This window comes from Xiphophorus couchianus, chromosome 10, assembly GCF_001444195.1.
Source record: "Xiphophorus couchianus chromosome 10, X_couchianus-1.0, whole genome shotgun sequence".
In the NCBI taxonomy this organism is placed as follows: Eukaryota; Metazoa; Chordata; class Actinopteri; order Cyprinodontiformes; family Poeciliidae; genus Xiphophorus; species Xiphophorus couchianus.
Window position 1 is genome coordinate 1,161,430 of NC_040237.1, and position 22,988 is coordinate 1,184,417.

A 22,988-nucleotide genomic window follows, 5' to 3' on the forward strand; every position below is an offset into this window, starting at 1 on the left:
TACATTGTGCCGGTGCACAAAAAGAACACCGGCAATTTATTCTGGAATTGTACTGTTAAATGCAGATTATATGCTTTGGGATAAATTATACTGTTAAAGGACAAATGATGGCATAAAGAGAATTTTGGGAGAGTTCCTAAAGCAACTGATGAAAGGTCCCACAAGATTAAGCGGAATGAGTAAAGTATTATTGCATCTGCTCTAGAGTTAAAAGCGTAGCATTTAACCAACAAGCCTAAAAGTCATTTGCAACCCAGAGAAATAATTATGTCACATTTTTACCACTTTGCAATACGTGTGGAGCTAATACAATGGATTATATGATGGATTTGAGCCACCGTTTGCAAGGAGCGCAGAAGCAAAAACACTCTGTATTTAGGGTAGTGTTGACTGTTATCAGGCATTTTTAATTAATCATCAATGTTCTTTTTTTTGTTTCTTCTCTTTAGAAGCTCCAGCCACCCTCCCCCAATACATCTCTCTAAATGTTTTTTTTTCTTTTTTCACTTTTTCCTCTCTTAAAATCCCATTCCGCCTCTGTGGCGCTAACACCCTGCTTCAAATTATTGTGAGTTATTTGACTTATTTTACTACCTCGAGCAATAAACAAGATGTCTCCCAAAAACTCAAGGTGAATCTAGACATAAATACCGTAAACAGGCTCCAATGTAAAAGATGCATCCTGCTTCAACTCTCTTTTAGATTTGCATGTCATTACATGCATGCTCTGGTTGTTATGGCACCATCTGTTACCAATAGTCAAAATAAAGAGCAAGCATTGTGTTTCTTCCAGCTGTGTATCCACCAATGCTGCTTTTAATTGTCTGAACATGGATAGCTTCTCTTTTCTTTCCAAAATATTTTGCACAGTCTTGTTAAATATTCTTCAAGATCTAGTTCAGCGAATGTTCAGCTGTACCTCGGAGTTGTTTCTCTGGTGACCCCTTTATCGAAGCAGCTTCGGGTTTGTTTTGACAAGAGAAAAACAGGCAACTCCACCACTTGCAATAGGCTCATTATTAGAGCAACGTTCCCTGAACTTTCCTCAGCCTGCATTTCTACGACCACAACGGGGTTCATAAAAACAGCATGGCAAAGTCAGAAAACCGCAGCGTGGCATGCACGAGTGTTAACCTTCTGTTTTTATGGTGAGTGTGCAAGCCCCCTCCACACACCGGAGGCTTTACACAGTGCTATGCTGTGTTGTGGCCTATGCAAGGCTTAAACCCATAGAGTCCCGTGCAATAGTTTCCTACCCCTTTTTTATTGTCTCACACTGTCTCAACAGGTTTTATTGGGATTTTAAGTGATAGACCGGGGCTTATCAAAGTGTGGGGTGTGCAATCCCTGGGGAGAGCCAGAGGTTATCGTGACATGAGGAAAAAAAATCCACCCGAAAAAGTCACTGCAAACACTTAGCAAACTTTACCAAACCTATTTCCAAAGATAAAATGGAAATAGGCTTGGCAGTTCCTAAAACTCTGTTAAGGAGACAGAGTCTTGGCCAAGCAAAGCAATAAAAAAGAAGAAAGTATGACCATGATTATTTAATATTTGGAGTTTAATGGGCTGGATCTGAAGATTTAAATCAGCGCTAGTTCAAGTACTATCTTGAGGATAGTCACATTACAAAAATGAATGTGGTTTTTGATGGCAGCAACACCCTGTAAAGACTGTTTTTTTACACTACCTAAAATACCCAAATCTATTGTCAGCTGTGAATTTAAAGAGAGCTGTGCAGATTGGCTGTATGCCCAACAGTGGAAGTAAGGAACACTGTCAATGTTAGCTTCTGCAGTAATGCTAAGACACTTTCCACTGTGTATATTAATGCATAATGTATGTTGTGGTGGTGTTGTGGTGAACTATGAAAATCGGCAGTTATTGGAATTTTTAGAGGGGGAATTTTAGTTATTTATGGGGGAGCTTTGATCCCTAATCCCTGTGAATACCACATATCCATTTTATATAAATATAAATACTTGTGCAAAACAATGTACATGTGCTTAACTAATTCCAAATAAAAATAGTTGTTTAGTTTACCGGCTTATTACATAATATTAGCTTCTTACTGTTTTTCCAAATTTTCTCTCAGGCTGCATTACAACAAAAAACAGACAAAGTGTAATTATTACCTCAGCACAACCTTGAATAATTCAGAGTTTTTAATTTATTCTTGAGCTTTAGTTCTCCTTGTGCTCTGAGTTTTTACAGGAAGAGGCGGAATAAGATAACATAAAACAACAGGAGAGCATCCTGTGTGATGCTGCTGATCGGCAACCCATGAATAATGTTTCCTCCTCAAGGACCGAACAGCATGGCTTATCATTTATTGTGTTCTGCTGAAAGGTGGGGAAAAGCAGTCTGGCCTCCAAATGCTTGTTGCCAAAGTGAAACAGCTCCAGTGAGAGGTTTTCATGTTGACGAAACACTTTTCGTTTCGAAACTTGATAATAGCCCGCTAGCGTCCTGAGTCTCCATCTTCCATCTCTGTACAATGTCTGTGGCTGTAAATCTAACACAGATGCCAACTCAGCTCAGTCCATTTACACATACACACAAACAGAGAGAGAGGGCTCAGTCATTCAGACTGTCAGTAATACGGGTAGCAGAACTAACAGAATAAATCATTTTCCACAGCAGGGGCCTCGCTTGAACAAAGAGCCTGTGTGTTGGGATGTGTGTATGTGTGTGAGTGCATGCTCTATTAATGTATTCCTTGTGCAAATTATTCATCTTCCATGCATTAGAGGCACAACATTTCAACAAAAACAGAGGCGAGCAATAGCAGGGAACCATTTTTCTCCCCTGAATCAGGAATTTTATGCAGATTTATCTTGCTTTATGAGAGCATAGAAAAGAGTGGGGAAAAACTTTTTCACCAAGAGATGAGAAGGACTGCACATCCATTCAATTCCCTAAAACCTTCCCTCTATGAGCTTCGATAATTTATCAGAGACCAGTAGGTTTCGAAATAGAAACAAGTGCTAAAATAAAACAAAATAATAACACTGAGTATAAAACAATTTTGGGAAAGTTTCACTATTAGATGAGTCAATACCCAATACTGTTATCATGACATGTTTCCAGCTTAGACTCTATGCCATCTGCTGCTCTTACCAGGTGTGGGCTCACTCTGACAGAACGAAGCATCTCCCTGCAGACTCTGAAATGTTCTCCACGTGTCAAGATTGGCCTCAAATCTTTGCGAGGACGCCAGAGTTTGTAGTCAATAACAATTCCACAGGCATCCTCTGAGATGCAACCTGATGGCAGTTCTTTGACAATTGCGCTGGTTCCTGCACACACTGACTTGATCACCTAATGGAAAGAAATGAGGAAACATTTGAAAATAATTGTTAAAAATCTATTAATTAAAGACACACAAACAGATAATTAGAGACATAATCAAACTTGCTTTATCTTGAGCGCTTTTGTTAGTACACAAACAAAAAATATCAATGTAATTTATTGAGATGTTATGTGGTACACCAACACAAAGTAGCAGGGAGTTTTTAGTCGGAAGGAAATGATTGCGTTGTTTTTAATTTTCTACCACTAAAATCATTTAAGTGTGATATGTATGCTTGATTCAAGACCTAAAATAATCACCTTTCAAGGCAATTAATACTGCAAGTCTTTTGACTTATTCCTTAACCAGCCTTACATATGTACAAAGTTAAACTTTTGCTTATTGTTCAAATTTTTTGCAAACTAAGATTCCATGAGATTTTCTATTGGATTCAGTTCTGAGAATTTTAACACATTTTTATCTATGTTTTATGTACACAAGTGGACGGATGAACCCAACGCTGCTTTAAACTTCACAGCTTTTTAGTGTGCCTCATGGTCTTCATTATGCTGTTTTCTCACTGATGTTCTCCAACAAACTTTCACAGAACTGTTTGATTTATGCCACAAGAACAACATGCATAGTTGGGAAGCTTTCTACTAACTGGTTGACTTCTAAAGACAATGTACTGTACTGAATTTTCCTTAGGGGTATCAGAGAAAAAAGGGACTGCATGCAACATTTTTTTATTTGAAGAAAAGAACGATGTCTCATAATTATGAACTACTTTTTGGAAAGAATCCAAAAAGATACACTAACGTTTGTAATAATGTAAGAAAAGTTTAAGGGGTATGAATTATTTTTCAAGGGGTTATCCGTAAAAAAAAGACTGTAAATACCTTCTCATTATTTCTGCAGTACCGCCTCACCAGCACAGTGGAACGTTTTTTACTGTCAAACTCTCTGCTATCTGACAGGATGTCTCCCTCTTCCTCACCACTGCTGTTGCTCCCACTGTTGCAGATTGTGGCCCCTCCTGCGGATGCTTCCAGTGTTGTTGGTATCATTTCCAGAGACGGACCTCGAGCGAATGCTTTCTCCAAGGAACATTTTTTAATCTTGGGCCTTCTATTTAGTCTCTCTAAACTTGAATATCCATCTTTGAGGTGGGACAGAGAAATGTGACCATTCTTGTGATGCTTGCGGAGGCAGAGTTGGGGAGAACCGCAGGGAGAGGAAGCCAAAGAGCTCGGCTCACTGGATGGACCATCCTAATATGAAAAGGATGCACAACAGAATATAACACACTAATGCAGTTCTCTGAAATGCTAAATGAGTCACAAATTAAGATTAAAGTGAATTAAAAACATTTGGACTACCTTACGAAAAGCCAGCAATGACACAGGCACACTGCCACGGCGGAGGTGACAATGTTGAACAGGACTGGAGCCGGGGCTTGGACTGTGCTGAAGGCTGTGACATAAGCAACAATTCATACTTCTTTCTAAGCTAGACATGCCACAGGAGCATGGACTACTGGTAGATTTGTTTCCACCTTCATTCATATTATCTTCTGCATTGTCCAGGAACACAGATCCTTCTGAATTATTCCTACATATCGTAGTTTTTCTTTCAACATGTATAGCAGTTGAAACTTCCTTGAACAGTTTTTCTTTGGGACTGATGACTTTTGAGTTGTACTTATACTCTTCACAATGTTTGTCCAAAAACGTCCCTTTGAAATCATCACATGGCGGCTTCCTGTTGAGGAGGAGTGAAGGACAGCTCCGCTGCTTTGGGAGCCACCGCTGGTCAGTGCTCCGCCTTGCTTCCGGCAGATTAGTTGCATATTTGTCCTCTTTGCTGGGTCTGCTCCCAGTGGATAGAGGTGAAACATGGTGGAATGCTGCCACAGAGCCAACTTTAGTTTGGTTTTCCTCAGTGGCCATCTCCCTGTAGACTTCTGATTTGTTCTTAATCTGTCTGCAGTTTTAACACAAAAGTAAAGCATTATGTTGATGACACTTCACTAGGAAAGAATAAATAAGACGGCCTGGTTTACATCAATTAGCAAATATTCAAATAGAGACATGAATCTCATCTTTATTGAAAGAAAGGACAGACTTTGTCATCAAAATATTCAATATTCAGGTTAAATTTAGCAATTTCTGCTCCAATTCTGACCAGCATTGTTACTCTGATCCCAACAGATGTATGCTCTCAATTTCTACAAAAGAATATTGCCAAAATATTTTGTGAAAGGGAATCATCCAGTGATGGTAAAACGGCTTCTATTCTCCATATAAATCGATTTATGTTTGACTGCATGTAGATGTCACAGAATTAGTCCAAGGACAACACTTGCCACACCATTCAAACACTTTATGGCTGTCAATAATTACTTTTCTCACAACAAAACGTTATTTGACAATTCAACATAAAAAGCAAATTTTAATAGTCAGTTGTGTGGATTTGTTATATATTTGACTTGGAAACAAATTTTACAAAAAGGATTTTGTTATCTGATAAACTTCATGCTCACAAACAACATCTATATTCACCCCAGTTTGGTTTGTCAATCCGTGATCAAGCTTTAGCCACGTTATGAACTTTGTACTTTATTGTCTCTTATTGTCTCAGCTCCGGCTTGTTCCTTCTTTAAATTCACAGATCTAAATGTTTTAGGCATAAAATGTTTCCAACAAAAACAATGTTTCCAACAAAAAAAGTTTCTAACAAAGACAATGTTTCCAACAAAAACAATGTTTTTGACGGTTGAGGATAGATCCGTCCTCCCAGCTTGTTTATACTTTCTGTTTAGATGACCTTTGTAGCAAAAGTTCCTGCTACTCCCTTTTTCATTCTTTCCAGTAAACAACCACATATACATTCTTTATATTTCCAGTGATTACTTTTCTCCCAACAAAATTATAAAGCTGGTGTCATTACAGACACATCAAAATCATCCACATATGAGAAACTTCTACTTTAGAGGGTGTGACAAAAAACTCATTTTCTTGTTTTAGAAATTGTCTTCCCCTTTGAAAACCAATAAATTTACTTGTTTCATACATTATTTTGTTTCCTGATTCTAAAATATACTATATGCCTTTAAAGATGTGACATTTCAAACATTGATCAAGCATAAATGTTTTTCATAAATTAAAGCTATGGGTTTTAATCCAACACAGGGAAAACATATTTTTCTGCATTTTACATAAAATGTAATTACTTATTTTAGATAAATATATTGGCCTGCATGGGAATAAATAGTAACGTCAGTTGCCAGTGACCTTCGAAGGTCCTGAGACAGCATGTCTATAAACAGTGTACTCTGTGCATGTGTTGTGGAAACAGAAGCTATTGCAGCTGCACAAACCAGCTGATAAAAAAAAAAAAAAAACTTACCGAGGTGACCCTTGAGAATGGAGGAATTTCCTTGATAGTATGGTCACAGTCACAGCTTACAGAGCCACATGTGTGCATCAACTCTGGCTAAATCAAGATGCAAATCAGATGCATGGTTATCCTGCTGCAGATTCTGATGGGAAAGCAGAATAAAGAAATTCAACTGTTATTACGGCCTTATGTTTAATTAGAAAACAAAACACAACCTAGTCCTATTTAGCTCTTCCACTCTCGCAACTTTAAAAACAAACAAGGTAAGGACAAAAAATTGGGAAAAATATTACAAACATTTGAATTCACTAGAAACGTCTCAATCACCAAATCTATAGAAGCACAGACTGGAAAGCAAAACCAGCTTGCTTCAGCCTACAAGTGCACACATTTTATGACTAAAAAATGGCCAAACTCTAATGCTAAGGAAATAAAGCATGGATGTAAAAAAAAAAAGCATACTGGTCAAGTAAAATAATTGGCATTGAATATCACTATTAGCTATCCCAATTTCTAAATATTAGTCTTAGCAACAGCCACAGACAAACCCACATTGGTCAATTTTAACTCAAGAACAAATGAAGCAAGTGAAAAATGCTTCTTCTTTGTCCAGGGCACTGACAGGCACTGTTTTTGGAGACATCACATCAAAACCCAGCATTTCTAACACAAAGTGCTAAAACAAATAAGAACCACATTGGCACTGTTTGCACGAAAAGCTTTTCCTTCACTTATTCTGTTTGTAAATTAAGTGACCCAGAGCTGTCTCAAAGTATTTTACCTGTAAGAATTAAACACATTTTAAAACACCCATATTAACCTACAGCATGCACAAATACCAATTGTGTGGTTCTGGGGCCGCTACGGTGGCCAACAATAATTTAGTGAAAAAAAGAAAAAAAAAACCTGAAAGTTTATAATTACAATGACCAGTTCACAGTTTCCTGCCAAAATCTGTCTGCCACAGCTGGAATGTGGGCCTGACCAAAAGAAGAAGGGCTCTCCAGACATGAGGCAGGATAGAAAGAAGGAGACAAACAAACACACACATCAACGTGAGGATGTGTACTGACTTTTTTCAAGGCTCCGTGCTACATTCATACAGTCGGAGAGTCTGTCAAAGAATTGAACCAGACATGTACTCCATTCAGAAAAAAAATAAATGTGACACCTAACCTTCAAAATAAATCTCTACTTCCAGTTAAATAGAGGCTTTTCAATTAAATGGATTGCTCATAAAGAGATAACCTTTGGCCAAAAGATAGAACCGCTTAATCAATCAGTGACAAAACAATAATCCTAGCATACTGCATAATGAAACAACAGAGATGAGCGCCAAACAATAGATACATTACAGTACAGGTTTTTTATTTCTTTGTCAGTGAGGAAAGCTTTAAAAAGTTACATTCTGCCTTTCTTGAATAGTGGGATTTAAAAAAAAAAGCTGACAAAAAATCATTCCTAATTATAAAAAATGTCATAAAATTAATGATCTTTTAAACAATTTAGAGATACAAAAAACTGCCTGTGGAGAGTAAAAGTTCATTGGAGTTAAGATGTATTGTATCATAACTGTTTTTCTTTCGTATGCACCTTTAAAAACACAAGAAAATTTCTCAAAGATTTCAAATGTAGGACTACAGAAAAATTGGCAGAATTTCACTTCGACATTATGTCAAAACGTCAAAAACAAGATATTTTTTAAAGTCAGTGAACGCACCAGTGACAGTAACAGGTTGAGATAAAAGCAACACTCTTTGATGAAAAGGTGTTACTGAAGGAAGAAAAATTTTAATTAGCTAATTTCAGTGTCACTAGATTGAAATTAAAAACGCAATCAAATTTGCTCTTTGAAAAAAAATGAATGATTGTATGTTCTTCATTCCCCAATAGGGACGGAACTGCATATTTATGCATAAATAAGTAAAGTCAAGCAACCCTAGTGTATGTAAACTTCTGAATTTTAACAAACTATTCTTACACATTATTCTGGCTGTGTCAATGAAAATCATTTCAATTCCTGGAGACCCAAAAGAGGAAAGTTTTACTTTGATTAAACATCTCTTTACTCAGTGTAAGACACACATGGTTTCAACTGAATAACTCATTATATCTTAAGATTCACAGACGGTAATCGGAAAAACTGAATTCTTTTTTGGTAGGTCAAAAAAAAACACAACCAGAAATCAGCCACAAATTCCCAAATGACACATTTCTGCAGTAAAGTTCTCAGAATTTTATCTGATTTCATGGAATATGCAAGTAAACAGTTGCACAATGTCCTGTTTGAGACTCATTTCAATTAAGTTTTCAAAACATGAAACATGTTTAACAAGAGCAACATCTGTGACATTTGACCTAGTGACATATCGACCCAATAAAAACTAGTCTAACTATTACCTTTTATTGTAACTGAAAAAAGATTGAAAACAAACTTTTTTGATTCATATCACAGAAGAGTAATTAGTGAGTTACCTTTTGGAAAAGTTGACCAGAGAAAGCAGTGAAAACTACGGGAGCATAAACTAAAAGTGTTTCAGAGAACCAACAGGTACAACCTGATTCATTAAATGCGCGCAAACACAACATGCCTGATAGTCAGGTAGTCATAACTACCTGAAACATAAAGACTCATGTTTTGTACCGTAAATCATTCTTTTTAATCTGTCTTTCTGGAAACCTGTATGGACATGTCATTAATCCAAGTTACCTGGAATCATGTTTGGTACAAATAATTTTGCTCACACCTACCTTAGGCGTATAATGAAAACGATGTTTAAAACCACTGAGCACGTAACGCACAGCAAACAACACACTGCAAAAAATACTGATTATGTTGTCACTGCCCTGATGTTGTTTAAGATGGAAGGTGACACATGCTATGACATGAACCCGCTCGATTATGGGTCAAGAGGACAAACCTACGGAAGTATTTAAGCTATTTGAAGCAAGAAGTTGTACACTGCAGCTTTCACTCCTGCAGAGACAAGCTGAGCAAATATTTAAATTTCCGAAATTAAAACGTGATAGAATTTCATCATGGAAACATCTCTCTTGATGTTTGGCATAAGTACATTTTGTGTACCTATGCCAAACATCAAGTGATTGGTATTATTGCTTAAAATTATTTCCAAATCCAAGAAGGTAATGACCATCTTTATTTATGATACCATGAAAAAAAAAAACATGATCAGTAATGGAGATTACTGATCATGTGAATGCACTCAACTTTCCAGATAGTGAACCTAAAATAAACATCTAGCACATGTTTAAATGTGGCTTCTGCTATCAGCTGAACTCTGACCCCGCCTGGGAAATCAAACGGCTCTTCCAGGCTAAATCTCAGCCCAAGGCTAGAACGGTAGACAGACACATGCAAACACACCCAATGATTGAAAACCAGGTCACACAGAGTAAAGTGCACTGACCAAGAAAATGTTCAATCACTTCTACTTCACTCCCCACATTATATACAGGAACGTCAAGCAGATGCAAGAACTAGTACTGGGGCAAATTTCAATTTCACAATCTCATAAATCTTCTGATATAGCTTTTGGGCAAAAAATAAATACTATTTACATGGCATTACGCTTGCTCTGCCTGGCTCCAAACCTGATTTTAAAATCTCCTCTAGTCAAGGTGTTTGTAAAAAGTCAAGGTTTCTGATTATGGTGTTCTTGATAATCTACGACAACAGTGTGTGAGTGTGTTAGAGACAGACTAAGATTTAAAAAAATACAAGGAGTGGGCCTTCTAAGGCAAGTTCAGCGACCAATCACCATGAGATTATTTTTAAGTTTCCACAGCAGTCACTGATATGATTAAAGTACAGCCCCAGAAATCAAGTTTAGTATCTTAAAAAGGATCCTGAAGTCAAAACCGCCTTTGATTGCCTGACTGCCTGTGCCAGAACACATCACAGAGGTGATGGATAAAAAGAAGTCAAATATCAAACAATAAAGCCTTGAATCAAATCCGACAGCAAGACAAAAGCCATAGTTTATTTTTCAACCCAAGACAGTCAAGTACTGTCCATTTACAATGGGGAGCCTTCTGGTATTCTAATGAGTAATTTGTTTTAATGAGTTTGTATTTTAGAAGGTGAAACCCTGGCCTAAATCACTGTTTATCCCCTCAACAGGGGGACTACTCTCTCACATGAAAGGCTTTTTTCTAATGCTCATTCAGCAGGGATTATTCCCCTCCAACTCATCCAAACGATGACTCAAAGCCTGGTATGTGATTAGACCCACCCTCACACACAGCACAGGAAAGTAAAGCATTATCAACAAGCGGTTGTGGATGAAAACGTCACACTTCACAGTCGTGAATAGTTAGTTCCAGACTATTGTCAACATAACACAATCAACATTCAAAGAGGGTAAATGCAGGGAGAGTTGCATTAAAGCTTGACTGAAATGCCTTTTATCCTCCAAATTACTCCACTAAATACTTCATGCAAAGATTTAGTTTAGGATCAGGAACATTCCTGGAATGTAATAGGCAGGTCAGGGGAGGAAGGAATTCCCTTTTTCTGTTCTGCAGAACTCGGAGCAAGGAAGAAAATATACAGTTTGTGGTGAGTGGACTTGGAAGAGACTCCTTGAACTCAACTGCAAGCAAATGAGATGCAGATTTCACAGCCATAAATTCTTTGACACAAATAAAATGAGTGACTCACAGCTCTGTAAAGCCACATATTAATATCCCTCTTAATCTGACCAAACCATTAAATTGGTAACTAGGAAATGTGCCCTTTAATGTAAAAGGTACTGCAAACTATTTCTTTAAACAATACAAAACTATAATCTTAAAAGAAAAGTTATTGTCCTTAAAGACACATTTTTCTGAATTATTGTCTTAGTATGACTTGAGCAGTTTATGTATAATAAACTAAATGCTACTCAGCATAATGAAAACTTAAAAATACAGTTAGGGTTTTTTCTATGGAGCTTGTTGATCCACATTATGCATAAATATCTCAAGATCCCCGCTTTGACCCAGTATTACCAAAGTGGGGATAAGTGAAGTAAATATGTGTCATGTGACTGTAAATGAGTCATATTTCTTAAAGGAATGTGACTTACTTTGAAAATACACAGTGAGGTGAATATAGCAACATCTACATCTAGAATAGCATATTTTAATTGCTTTTGTTCAAGAAACAAATTTGTCAACTACTTAATTGTGATTCTTAATTTAAAGAAAAAATCTAATCATGCATGTTTTGACTAGGTAGCATAACATAATTAACAAACTAATTCATTGTTTACAAACATTTGCATAAATCCCTTTGTTATGTTATGCTTAAATAAGAAATTCATATTTGATAGTCTTTAGAACTGGAGAAAAAATACACAATGTCCCATCAAACTGCTCTTAAGGTTTAAAGACGTTTCCCTGAAGTGCCACATATCTGGTGATTTCTTTTTCCTCATAGAGCTGCAAAATAAAGATTGGTGGAATATTTTCATAAAATAACTCAATCACATAAGGTCATAGATATTTCACTGAGGTCAAGGTTGTGCTTTTTGTTGTGCATTGTACCTGTTCTCCATGGTTACCTTCATGTGGTTGGATTGTTTGGTCTAATCCAACAGCTATAAACATTTCATAAAGGTTGTTACTCAAACCAGGCACAAAAACAGCTCATAAAACATCATGAAGCAGCAACATAGAGCAAATCATTGACCAGTTTATAGGAGCCCAAATTTGCCAACACGATGAAGGCATATTTAATCGAAGATGATGAAACATCAGAATTCCATCTTTTTGAAGTTAACTTTTATTCTAAATATCCATTAGTATGAAGTGTGTGTGTGTGTGTGTTTATTATGGTATTATCTTCACTGGCCCTAGAAGCTGCATATTGTAAGACAGACACTCTAGTAAAAGGGATTCTAGGAGGTTTTCTACTTGCTGGTTAAATGGAGGTTAAATAATTAAACAAACATATTTCATTACAAACAAGGACTTTCTCTGTCAGTCAAAAAGTAACAGGCTGATTTCATGGGGAGCGCTGCTGCAAACAGAACAGAGTGTTCATGCAAGGGATCTGTAGGACATATGGATTTGATTAAAGGGCAGGGCTGAAAGAGAGGTGGCAATGGAAACTACACAGAAAAGAGAGAAGTTCCCAGTCTGTAACAAGAGACTGAAAGCAAACTGGATTTTTCAGTGAATGAAGCCTTGAATTGGATGTTTGTGTGAACTTTGTGCATGGAAGATAACTCACACTTAGGAGAAAGCTAAACAAGGCTTCCCCTTTGTCTCACTGTGAATGTTTGTCTTGAGCAGCCAGAAAAGGGAGGCAACATCACACGTGCACCATGAATAACACTGGAGTCCATATTATGCTTTGCATATGGTGAAAAACTTACTGTGAACATATGATCATGCTCCTTTCTGTCCAAGTATCTGTTACCTTTCAAATTTTGGGGGGGGTTTCTATTACAATATGGATTCCTTGCTGTCAGAGACAATAATGAGACGGAAAGTCTGTCTTTCATTTTATTTCATGTTTTTTTTGTTGCTTTTTTGCTTTTTTTCTCTTAGTATTAAGTGACGCAATAACTCCCAGCAAAGTTTTTTTAGGTCATTCTTATTATGATGTCCTATAGCCAAAATATATATTTTTTGTGATACTTTCAGTCAATAAGTGATTGATTGTTTATGAGAAATTCTGACCTTAGTGAAAGACACTGTTGCATTCCTTGGCAAAGCTTTTAACAACCTTATTCTACTTTATCAACTCAGAAAATCAAAACCTCTATGAAAAGATTAAATAGCAGCCCATCAATCTAAAGGTTTGCACACTAAAAACATGAGGATTTCAGTTCTGGTGCATTTTAAGGGATCCAGACTAAAGTAGCCTAACAATTTTTCTTAGGTGCACCAGCACAACAGTTAGGTGCACCCAAGTTTTCAACCACATCGCATTTAACGTTGAAGTCTAACAGCTTTTTTTTTTTTTAAATCATTAGTTTCCATATAGGCAGTATTTACTTGTAAGTAATTTATACTCTAATATACATAAATTCTTTATTTGACGCATAATTTGATCCATAGTTGAAAATAACTTACTGAAAAACTGTTCAAAGTGCTTCAACTAGATGCAATTTAAACTTAAAAACATTTCAAGATAAAATAAATTTTGAAATAGAAGGAAAGCAAAATTATAATAAACAAACCTGCAACATGAAATATTGATCAAAACAGATGAAAAGAATTACTCAACATAAAATCAGCTCAAGAAACAGCACACAAATTCAAAGGAGTGCAGCTTTCACCAAAAGAAAGCGGTTTTCTATTCATCACAACTCACGCTGGGATAATTTGTCACAGTTTAAGTGCAGTGATTTTTGTGGGGTTAACATGGTTTTACTTTAATCCTAATGCTGTTAAATTTGAAAAAATACCCAAAGCATTTAATCTCAACAAGGTTAGTGACTAATCTGCATGTGGCAGCAAAACAGGTTTCCAACAGAATTCCTGAATACTTTCACAGCCCCTTGTAAAAGTTTTCAGATTCCTTAAACTTTTGTATTTTTAAATGAAACTACAAATTTTGATCTATTAATACACAATTGTGAAATAAGAAAATAATAATACAGGGTTGTGACTTTTTTTTATTTAAAAACTGAAATGTGTTGAATATTTTTGTATTCTCCCCCATTAAACCAGTACTGCAAGCTACTATTAACGCAGCAAGTCTTCCGTGGAATGTTTCTGACAGCTTTGCTCATTTTGAGACTGAAACTTTTGCCTATCCATTTTTGCAAAGTAGCACAAGTTCAGTCAGATCGGATTCAGAGAGTCTGTTAGAACTTTCACAAAGATTCTCAGCCTCTAACAGAGTTTCCATCTGGGATTGCCCTGAATTTAACTCCATTTATCATCTCATTGCCTCAGGCCTGCTTGCCTGTAAGTCCACAAAAAGTTACTGACAAATTTGACAGTTCGTAAACACCGCATGACTGTGTTGTCATCCATTCAGTATCTGGAGTCCCAGTACAGCTGAACAAACGGAAATCATCTCCTGTACATAAAGCAACTTTGGAAACAAGTCCAACCAGTCATCCCTGTCTGCTGCAGGTTCATCATCCCAAGAAACCTTTGCCCTCAATCATTTCAATGCAACATATCTAAAGATTAACTGTGTCAACGGATGTTATTGTTTGTTTTATATGTCAGCAATTTTTTAAAACATTTTACAATCAGATATAATCTTTCCTAAACACCTTCTTAAGTTATAAGTTCAGTTATATCATGCTGTATGGGAGGAGATGTTGGTTCAATTTTAGAGCCCAAGCGTGTCATGCTGATTTATGCTTCAATTACTTTAGGCATTAATCTGTTTCAAACAAGGTAAGATATGTAATGGAAACATCTAACTCTGTAATCCACCACAAACTAATGTCAGTCTGTAAAATATCGGTCTCAACACAGCCATTGCAACAGTATATACCTCATTATGTGTTTATCGGAAATATAGACCTCTCTTTGCCGTGTAAATACAGGCCTGAAACCTGGACTGTTTTGTTTTTCTATGTTAGCCAAGCATTACTTCAATTAACTCAACTTGCAACATTCCTGGCGCGTCGTAAGGAACACAGGCGTTGCTAGGCCTCGTCATCTAGGGAGACTTCCCAGTGGTTTCTGAACAACAATAATAACTGTTAGAGACTTCACAGGGGGTCTAATTCCTTTCTGGCAACCTCCCCCAAATTCATAAACAAAAATATGATATATTTTATGCAAGCAGCATCTATTTCACAGTGTGTTCATGGTTTATGACTGGAATTATTTAGGACACAGTGAGCACAGACTGGTAATCGCTGTTGTCAAGGGGCTGCATTACAGAAATTGGAAGGGTTTTTTTCTAAGTTAAATGTTTTGCATGAGACTCAAAAAAATGTAAGTAGTTGCTTTCTGTCTGACCTGTGCCAAGTTGATAATAGCAAAGCAAAGGGAGGTTTTTGTTGGTAGATAAATTACATGTGGGTTTAGAGTAAGTAACTCTGATTAAGAACTGAATCAACATTTAGATAGGCAGTTATTGAAAATAAAATTAGGAACACAAAAATTCAATGACTAACAAAAATATATATATCATAAATAGCTATTTAAATGTTTTAATATTAACAGATAGTGACATTTTATATATGCTGAAACAATTTGGTCAAATTTGAAACAAATATTTAAAAATATAATAATTTCAATATTTCTTTAAGCATTTCATAATTCTATGTAGCAACACCTCATGAATTTATTTAATCTGTCAGTCTTAACTAGCTAGCACAGTCAGTGGAGGGGCTAACAGTGCCATGGACAAGACACATATATTGAAGATAAGTTTTTTGACTTACTTATTTGGCTGTGCATCTCAAGTTAATTGAGATTTTCATTTATTTATTAACATGTTTTTTATATACACATCTTTTAGTTTGTTGGGGGTTTTTTTTGTGTGTGTTAACGTTTTGTTTGTTGTTGTTTGTTTTCACAATTTATATTGTCAGACTGTGGCACTTCTGTCCCACCATAGGGCTAAACCTCCAATGTTAAGCTAGCGACGCTCATGATCTGAGCCCTACGTTTCTTTATCTTAAATTTAAAAGTGATACATCTCTTGCTTTTAATACAGAAACATCACACACAAAGGAAAGGAACAAAAAAAGATACTAGTTTCCCCGGTCCTCCAAGGCAACCCCCAGTGTAAACACCGACATCACCTGTCAAAGTTTAAAACTGACACCACCTGCTGTTAGGATGAGAGAGGTAGCTGTCCCCAGACTTAGAAAACATCAAAGAAAACATCTAAGTCTGAGCAAAATTAAAAGGCACATAATCTGGCAAAGACATCAATATAACCGTAGCTCTTCTTAGCACGTGCTTTTCTGTCATTCTTCTCACGCGGGGAATCTCGAAAACCCACATACCACATAAACTGCCGTCATCATCCTCTTCATGAAACTTTCTGTTTCTAGTAGTCTAAAGCCCAGTCAAACTGAGAGGCATGAAAGTTGATTTTAACGTACGGACAAACGTTGTTTGAAAGCCACAACTTCACTGTCCAGCAGCTCTGAGAGGACTTTACTGCCAAACAACTTTTCAAAGCGACCGCTCTCGGAACCCAAACGACTCGTGCAAAGAAACGTAATAAAAGTTGTCCGAGTTGGCAGTTCACACACTTACCCAGCAGTCCTTTTTTTAAAAACAAAATCCGCTCAGCATCAACCAAATCGCCACAGGAATTCAGCTCGCCGCTTGCTTGTCTTTGACTGGGACTCTGCTTCACAACTCCAGCAGACAGTTGACGCTGCAGCTTGTGCTGCTGTCCTCTGTGGTGCATTCAAGTGCTCACCGAAGTATTGGAAAATTCTGAATTTTCTTTGATAAACTAATCACGACCTGGCTGGTACACACAAAAAGGGCTGTCTGGACGTTTTAAGGTTTAAAGGAGGATTCAGTCAGCTGGTGTAAAAGATGAGACGGTGATTCTTCGCAGAGCCAGCCCAGGTCATAAACGGCTGTCAGGGCCCCCCTGCTGTCATTTAAGCCCCCAAAACATAGATGTGTCACAGGATGCGGTAGAGATTTAACATTTAAAAATACAATGATAATATGACATCGTTTTAAAATTCATAAAGTTCACTCATTATTTGTATTTTTTTTAGACTGGAGTTTCTGTTTACAGCAGAAGTCAAATTTTTTTCAGCCTTCAGTAAAGTTTTATCAATATAACACTATAAAGTGCTAAGGTTATGCACTGCTGCTAAAATACACTTGTTGCTAATGAATTTTTAATAGAATTCTACTGTAAAAATTTCAACTACCCCTTTAAGGAACTGTCTGTGCACACTCCAGTTGCTATAATAAATAAATTATTGATACTGAAGTATTAGTAAAAGTAAGACTTGTCCTGCTTTTCATTTGTCTTAAAACCAGGAGACTGGGTTTCTGGGTTTAATACAAAAGAGATAAAGGGAGTAATACCATTCATACCTTTTAAACAACAACAGAAACAATAATAATAATAATAATAAAGCACCTTAAAATTGATGTAGAATTTAATTTTAAAATCCATTCATTTTCCAACTCATTTTGCGCTGATAGGATGTTATAGGAGTAATTGAAATGTTTCCCACAGCACTTCAAAACAGTTTTGTCTTGCCTCTGTTTAGCAGCATGAACCAGCAGACGGAAGGACAATGGCCGTGGTTCTGCAGAAGCCCGCCGTGTGTGAGTGTGTGTCACAGCATTGGAATGTCTGACAACCATCCTCATCGTATGCAGTCGTTCACTTCATATCCATCATGCCCTATACATTGTTCCCTCTGTCATCAATCATTTTTTCTTTTTTTTTTTTTTTGTACTGCAGAGCTCATTTGCAGTAATGCAAATAAAAGCTTAAGGGTTAGCCACAGCTGTCCTGTGTCATCCACTGTCTAGAACACTGAGTGTAACTCATAACCACCAAATTGGCCATATTTCCTCTAAACTGACAGATGAACCTGAACTCCAAATAATTTGTCTGAAAATGGCAAATGACCAATAAGAATATTAGTACTTTTATTGCTCTATTTCAGCTCTATTTCTTATATTTCAGCTTTGGAAAATGGGGGCCTGTTTTCCAAATTGCTCCCGCTCCTCTGATGGGAAGTCTGATGCCATCCAACAGGAATGTGAAGCCCATCCAGTCCCCCAAACTCTCCTCCACCCAGACACATGCAAACCTTCGGGAATCCCCCTTTCCTGATTAAAAAATGAAAGGGGGTGGGGGGGATTTCTCACACTATCTAGGATTTTTTTTTTTCACACAGCCTACCACAACTTACTTACACTTATTTACTGATTCTCACCAGGTGTTTTTCACATCTCTTTCTTTTGACATAACAGTTTATATGCATGTTCCTGAAACTAGATAAGGTGCATCTAAAGTTCTAGGACATTTTTATGGGACTCCATTAAAGTCTAATAACACTGCTAACTTACACTGGGATGTTGCAAAGGATAAGTTGCAGTGTATCTTGGCAAGATGATTGATGGTTAAGGTGTGCAAACAGAAAGTGAAGTTATCAGATTTAAAGCTAACAAAAAGCTCTGCTTTCACTCTGAGGGTTTGATGCGTCTCAGAAAATATAAGATAACACAAAAATGATTGGAATCAGATAATTTCAGTTTGGCCTGTGGGCTCAAGGAGACAAATTCAGACTTGTTTCAAAAGAAAAACACAGATTGCATGTGTCTGAGTAAAATCAATACGAAAAAGCATATAAAAACAAGTTTGGTTTGTTTTTGTATTCTTAAAATATAGGTTTTGTTGTAAAACATGCATTTGAACAATCAGATAAGACCATTTTAATTTATCTCTGTAATTAGAAAAGTATTTTGAATAACCTAACAATGATACACTTCTTTACAGTTTAATAACTGTTAGAAATGTAATGCACTGGGTGATGAGTTATTGGAAGCATAGGGTCATTGTGGATGACTCCTACAAAACGATAACAATAAAATTTTCAGTGATGACATTAAACACAACAGCTGAGTCTCATTCCTGCCCTTTTCTCTGTGTAACCGTGGGGACAGACACTTACAAAGGAGTCTGTTTGGACATGCTCCACACAGAAATTAAGCTATATTTTCCAGTGTTAAAGTTTACTGCTTTGACAGAACTAATCTAATTGCAAGAAAAATTGCTCAAAGTGTTTTAAAATGTTGGCCATAAAAATTAGTCAAACGTTAAGATAAGGCTATTCCTGAAGCCTCTGGGTTTAGGTAGGTGTTAATAATTGCCTGACTCATTATTTTATAGATATTCAGATTAAGCTGTAAACAGAAACAGATGCATTAACAAGTGTATTATTGTTTGCCTTTTGTCTCAAAGCATGAAAAAGAAAGAGTTGAAAAGAGAAACAGAATCTTAATTATTACAATCTTTAATATCTAGTGTTTTATTGAAAAACTTTGACTGAGATATCATAATTACTTTTCATGGGATGTTATGGACCAACAGAAAGAATAATAATAATAAAGTGAAAAACTTTTTCTAAAATAGAGTAAAAATCTGAAAAGTGTGGTATGTCTTTGTATTCATTGCATGTGAGTGAATACTTTACACACCTTTCATTGCTTTATAGCCGTAAGTCTTTGCTGTAAGATTGGATTGAGAGCAGATTGAACACCAGCTTCCAAGTCTTATCACATTAAATCAATTATGTATGTCTGGACATTGACTGCGCCATTCTAACACACAAACATGTTTAATCCGTGCCATTTCATTGTACTTCTGGCTCCATATTCAGGGCTGTTGTCCTGCTGAAAGGTAACCATCTGATTTGGTTAGTTTGCAGTCATGCCGTACTCTTCCTACTGTTGGATAAAGGACTGAACCATGCTTTCAACTGTTCCATAACTTTATCCCCAACTTACTGTTGCTGTGTTGTTTGGCTTTTATAATGCTGTTGCCTTATAGTAAGAAAGTCCTGGGTTTGAATCACAGCCTGTTTTTTTTTTTTTTTTTGCATGAAGCTTGTTCTCTCAGTTCATGCGTGGGTTCTCACTGGGTAATCTGGCTTCCTCCCACAGTACTAAAACATAACTCTTGATTGATTTCTCTAAATTGCCTTTTTGTATGTGTTATGTTGTTAGTCCTGTGTGTCTCTGAGTTGCCCTTTGTCAGCCTGGTGACCCATTCAGGGTGTGCCCCATCTCTTACCCAATGACTGCTGCCTTTCACCCTGAAAGGACAAGCAGGTGTTGATGAAGGATGGATGCTTTGTGTCAATTTATTACACACTATTTTAAAAACACATTTTGGTTTGTAATGTATTTGTGCTGTTCTAATGTGACAAAATGTGGAAGGGTTGAAAATGTTTACAAGTAAAAAAGTAATTTTCTGAATGGTTATGTTTCCATAAAGACTATAAATGAAAAGACTGGAGAAAATATGATTCACTTGTTTAAGAGTTTGTTTTTTTCCTCACCTAATTGCTCTGGTGCACAGAGAGGAGCAATGGCCTGAAACCACAATATTGCAAATACATTTTTTTGTGAATATTAAGATGAAGTAGAACATTCTTTTATTTTGGCTCACAAATTAAATCTACTTTTTACTCATTTATTCACATCTGAATTTATTTCCTCATATGTAGAATATACTTGTATGACCTCACCTTTCAATCACCTACATAATTTAATCAAAAAGGCCCGCTTTTCCATATTGCATCTGTGGCCAGAACGCTCTTACGTTAGAAAACCATGTGTCTACTTTAGTGGCAGTTAACCATTTGAGATGTCTGTGTTTGAATTGTGAACATAACAGTCACAATTCAAAGCAGACAGGTCTTTGCTTTTATCGTTCCTGCCCCCTGCTGTCTGAAATCTCTCATTACATATTCATAAAGAAAACACTGATCTTACGGTCAAACTAACTGCAGCTTCTTATTGTAAGTGAAGAAATCCAGAATGTATTATAAATTGTAATCAACATTTTTTTGTGTGTGAAATTTTTTCTCAAAGAAAGTTGGCCTTTGGATACACCAGTCAAGAGGTGATCTTTTGCTTTGATATAACAAATCATCACCCATATTAAAATATTTTCCATATTTTCTTGTGATTGCAAATTCCACTCACAATAACAAGAACAATTTAGGAGACCCTACAACAGCCTGCATACTTTCTTTAAACATCCATCCATCCATCCATCCATCTTCTTCCGCTTATCCGAGGTCGGGTCGCGGGGGTAGCAGCTTCAGAAGGGAGGCCCAGACTTCCCTCTCCCCGGCCACTTCTTCCAGCTCCTCCGGGGGAATCCCGAGGCATTCCCAGGCCAGCCGAGAGACATAGTCCCTCCAGCGTGTCCTGGGTCTTCCCCGGGGCCTCCTCCCGGTGGGACGTGCCCGGAACACCTCACCAGGGAGGCGTCCAGGAGGCATCCTGACCAGATGCCCAAGCCACCTCAACTGGCTCCTCTCGATGTGAAGGAGCAGCGGCTCTACTCTGAGTCCCTCCCGGATGACTGAGCTTCTCACCCTATCTCTAAGGGAGAGCCCAGCCACCCTACGGAGAAAACCCATTTCGGCCGCTTGTATCCGCGATCTCGTTCTTTTGGTCATGACCCAAAGCTCATGACCATAGATGAGGGTGGGAACGTAGATCGACCGGTAAATCGAGAGCTTCGCTTTTTGGCTCAGCTCTCTCTTCACCACGACGGACCGGTACAGCGCCCGCTTGACAGCAGACGCTGCGCCAATCCGCCTGTCGATCTCCCGCTCCCTTCTTCCCCCATTCGTGAACAAGATCCCGAGATACTTAAACTCCTCCACTTGGGGCAGGACACCCCCCCTGACCCGGAGAAGGCACTCTACCCTTTTCCGGCTCAAGACCATGGCCTCGGATTTGGAGGCACTGATCCCCATCCCGGCCGCTTCACACTCGGCTGCGAACCGATCCAGCGAGAGCTGCAGATCACGATCTGATGAAGCCAAAAGGACCACATCGTCTGCGAAAAGCAGAGATGAGATCCTGAGGCCACCAAATCGGATCCCCTCAACACCTTGGCTGCGCCTAGAAATTCTGTCCATGAAAGTGATGAACAGAATCGGTGACAAAGGGCAGCCCTGGCGGAGTCCAACTCTCACCGGAAACGAGCCCGACTTACTGCCGGCAATGCGGACCAGACTCTGACACCGGTCATACAGGGACCTGACAGCCCGTATCAAAGGGCCCGGTACCCCATACTCCCGGAGAACCCCCCACAGGGCTCCCCGAGGGACACGGTCGAACGCCTTCTCCAAGTCCACAAAACACATGTAGACTGGTTGGGCGAACTCCCATGCACCCTCCAGGACCCTGCTGAGGGTGTAGAGCTGGTCCAGTGTTCCACGACCAGGACGAAAACCACACTGCTCTTCCTGAATCCGAGGTTCGACTATCCGACGGACCCTCCTCTCCAGGACCCCTGAATAGACCTTGCCAGGGAGGCTTAAGAGTGTGACCCCTCTATAATTGGAGCACACCCTCCGGTCCCCCTTTTTGAACAGGGGGACCACCACCCCAGTCTGCCAATCCAGGGGAACTGCCCCCGATGTCCATGCGATATTGCAGAGTCGCGTCAACCAACACAACCCTACAACATCCAGAGCCTTAAGGAACTCCGGGCGGATCTCATCCACCCCCGGGGCCTTGCCACCGAGGAGCTTTTTAACCACCTCGGCGACCTCGCCCCCAGAGATTGGAGAGCCCAACCCAGAGTCCCCAGGCTCCGCTTCCTCAGTGGAAGGCATGTTGGTGG

The 22,988-nt window shown here is 38.1% G+C and overlaps 1 protein-coding gene across 5 annotated transcripts in view; it reads right to left on the reverse strand.

Annotated features, from left to right (window-relative positions):
* The window catches only part of plce1 (phospholipase C, epsilon 1), an 83,589-nt gene extending 66,566 nt beyond the window's left edge, over positions 1 to 17,023 (reverse strand). For 2 of the 5 annotated variants that reach the window (XM_028029706.1, XM_028029708.1), the window contains exons 1-5: positions 16,886 to 17,022; positions 6,701 to 6,833; positions 4,672 to 5,275; positions 4,192 to 4,563; positions 3,121 to 3,321 (exon numbers count right to left, since the gene is read on the reverse strand). In XM_028029706.1, the coding sequence (XP_027885507.1) occupies positions 3,121 to 3,321; positions 4,192 to 4,563; positions 4,672 to 5,241 (1,143 nt within the window). In that variant the 5' untranslated portion in view covers positions 5,242 to 5,275; positions 6,701 to 6,833; positions 16,886 to 17,022. Of the gene's footprint in view, positions 1 to 3,120; positions 3,322 to 4,191; positions 4,564 to 4,671; positions 5,276 to 6,700; positions 6,834 to 16,885 lie in introns of all 5 variants that reach the window. The other 3 variants (XM_028029707.1, XM_028029709.1, XM_028029705.1) reach the window with 2 other exon arrangements.
* Positions 17,024 to 22,988: the final 5,965 nt, after the last annotated feature.